This window comes from Octopus bimaculoides, chromosome 7, assembly GCF_001194135.2.
Source record: "Octopus bimaculoides isolate UCB-OBI-ISO-001 chromosome 7, ASM119413v2, whole genome shotgun sequence".
NCBI lineage: Eukaryota > Metazoa > Mollusca > Cephalopoda > Octopoda > Octopodidae > Octopus > Octopus bimaculoides.
The window spans coordinates 23831608-23834223 of NC_068987.1; the positions used below are offsets into that span (position 1 = coordinate 23831608).

General features: G+C 35.7%; 1 protein-coding gene across 3 annotated transcripts in view; it reads right to left on the reverse strand.

The window, feature by feature from the left end:
* Positions 1–2616, reverse strand: part of LOC106880912 (SLAIN motif-containing protein 2) — a 99836-nt gene that overhangs the window by 44946 nt on the left and 52274 nt on the right. For all 3 annotated transcript variants that reach the window (XM_014931079.2, XM_014931077.2, XM_014931078.2), the window contains exon 2: positions 345–490. In XM_014931079.2, the coding sequence (XP_014786565.1) occupies positions 345–490 (146 nt within the window). The remainder of the gene's footprint in view (positions 1–344; positions 491–2616) is intronic.

Below are 2616 nucleotides of genomic sequence, written 5' to 3' on the forward strand. Positions count from 1 at the left end.
CATCTGAAAATTGCTGGCCTTGTGCCTAAATTAGAAACATTATTATTATTGTTATTATTATTATTATTATTATTATTATTATTACTATTATTATTATTATTAACACTAACAGGAAAGTTACCGAAAACAGGATATTTGAATTCCCTCTGTATTACTCCTGCCAAAACAATGTTTCCTTATTACCCATTAAACCTTCCTGATAGGAGGGGTTTATAGAAACAAAAAAAAAAAAGCTTCCTTTTTTTTTTGTTATAAAACAAAAACATCGTTAAGATGATGCCAGCCATCTTAATCCATATTTGTTTTATCACAGAAATATTATCAAAACTTCAAGTTCTACTTACATCTCGCTACTTCTTCTAATTTGAGCACTAATGATTTTCTGGCTAGTTTTACTTCTGCTTTCGGATGGTCAAATTCTTCCCTCACCCACATGTATGGACTGACCTGGGTTTGTCGTTCTGTCGGGGGTTTCGGTGAACTGTACAACCTGCAACAAATGAAGAATTTATAAATATCAAATTCTGACAAACATATGCCATCCCCAAATCACTTTTTCTTTTTCTTTTTTCTAAATAATCCATAACAGAGAACAGATTGTCATTAGCACCACCACCACCATCATGACTGTCATAATCACTGTCATCATCATCATCATTATTATTATCATTATCACTACTATCTGTCATGGTGATCATCATTATCATCATCTTTACAATTATCACTACTATTATTATCATCATCGTCACTTTAGATCTGCTTTCCATGCTGACACGAGTTGGACAGGTTATCACAATTCAAGTTAATTCATAGGAGTTACTGCATTCACTGGCACTTGTATGTGTCACTTTGGCTTGGTTTCTACAGTTGGATGCCCTTCTTATTGTCAACCACTTTACAGAATGTACCAGTTGCATTTTCTCATGGCATCAGCAAAACAAAGACCTCATAATTCTATGCTTCATTTGTTTGCCATCCACTTTGAAGACACATTTTTCATGGCACCAGCATTAGGGAGGTTGTCAAGTTATAGGCAAGATAGAGCTAGGGAGCACCTCATCCCTACTTTATCGCTACTCACTCACTCACCAAGCACTCTATGATACCATTACCAATTGTGTGTGTGTGTGTGTGTGTGTGTGTGTGTAAATAATTATATATATATAATTATAATTACCAATTAACACTTTTGTTTAAGTCAATATGGAATGGACAAGTTTGCAATTTGGAACCTTCCGTATCACAATATTGATGATGATGATGATGATGACAATAATGATTTCAATGACAACAATAGCATAATTCATTAAAAAAGAAAGATAACTAATTTCAACAAAAATGGCAACTCTATGGGGCAGAAATGCATTGATGAGGGAGACAAAATTAGCATTTGTCCAACAAAAACAAGAAATAGAACTGACAAATGTTATGAATTCTATGATGCCACTTCACTCTTGGAGTGGTTGGTATTAAGAAGGGCATCCAGCTGTAGAAACCATTCAAGAACAGACAATGGAAACTGGTGTGACCCCTGACCTTATCAGCTCCTGTCAAATCATCCAATTCATGCCAACATGATGATAAGGATGAGGATGATGATGAAGCAGTGAAGTACTGGGGTCAATGTAATTGACTAACCTCCTCCCCCTAAATTGCTGGCCTTGTACCAACATTTGAAATCATTATTATTATTATCATTATTTTTGTTATTATTATCATTATTGGTATTTTGTCTGTCCTCACACTCTGAGTTCAAATGCCGCCAGGGTCGACTTCACCATTCATCCTTTTAGGGTCGATAAATTAAGTACCAGTTACGCACTGGAGTCAATGTAATCAACTGGTCCCCTCCCCCAACATTTCAGGTCTTGTGCCTATAGTAGAAAGGATTATTATTATTATTATTATTATTACTACTACTATTATCTACTATTATACCCACACCCACATTATCAATGAAATAAAGGACCAGCTATATACTAAGATTGGTAAAATCAAATATACCTCTTCCTAAAAACCAAAATTGTCTGGCCTTGTGCCTAGGTTAAAAAAAAAAAGAGTATTACTATTCCTCGTTGTTCTATTTCTGAAAGCTCTTAAAAAAAAACGGAGGGAGCTGTGCTATTTTCCTATTTAAGACTGGTATCTTCTACAGTTGCAGAAGTAGGGTTTGTTGGAAAACTACCAGAGAACAATACCACCCCACCACTCCCATATCTCTTCTCTCTCTCTCTCTCTCTCTCTCTCTCTCTCTCTCTCTCTCTCTCATCACCGTCAATTCGGTCAATTCGATAAATTATTAGAAGCAACAGTGGTTATAGTTTCAAGATATTGCCTTCTTCTTTTAATTGTACAGTAAATCAAGGGGAGAAGTGAAGTGATCTCTACATCTAGAATAACATTACCACCACTACACTTCATACAAATTACTAACAATTCCTGACACACACACAGTCATAGACAATGCTGACAATTACACAGCAACACATTTAGGCAGACAGAGCTAAGGCAGGTACAGACACACACACAGGCAATGCTAACTATACACAGCTCTACAAACAAACACAAGCACACACACACACACACACACAAATCAAGGTAAGACTAAACTGACAT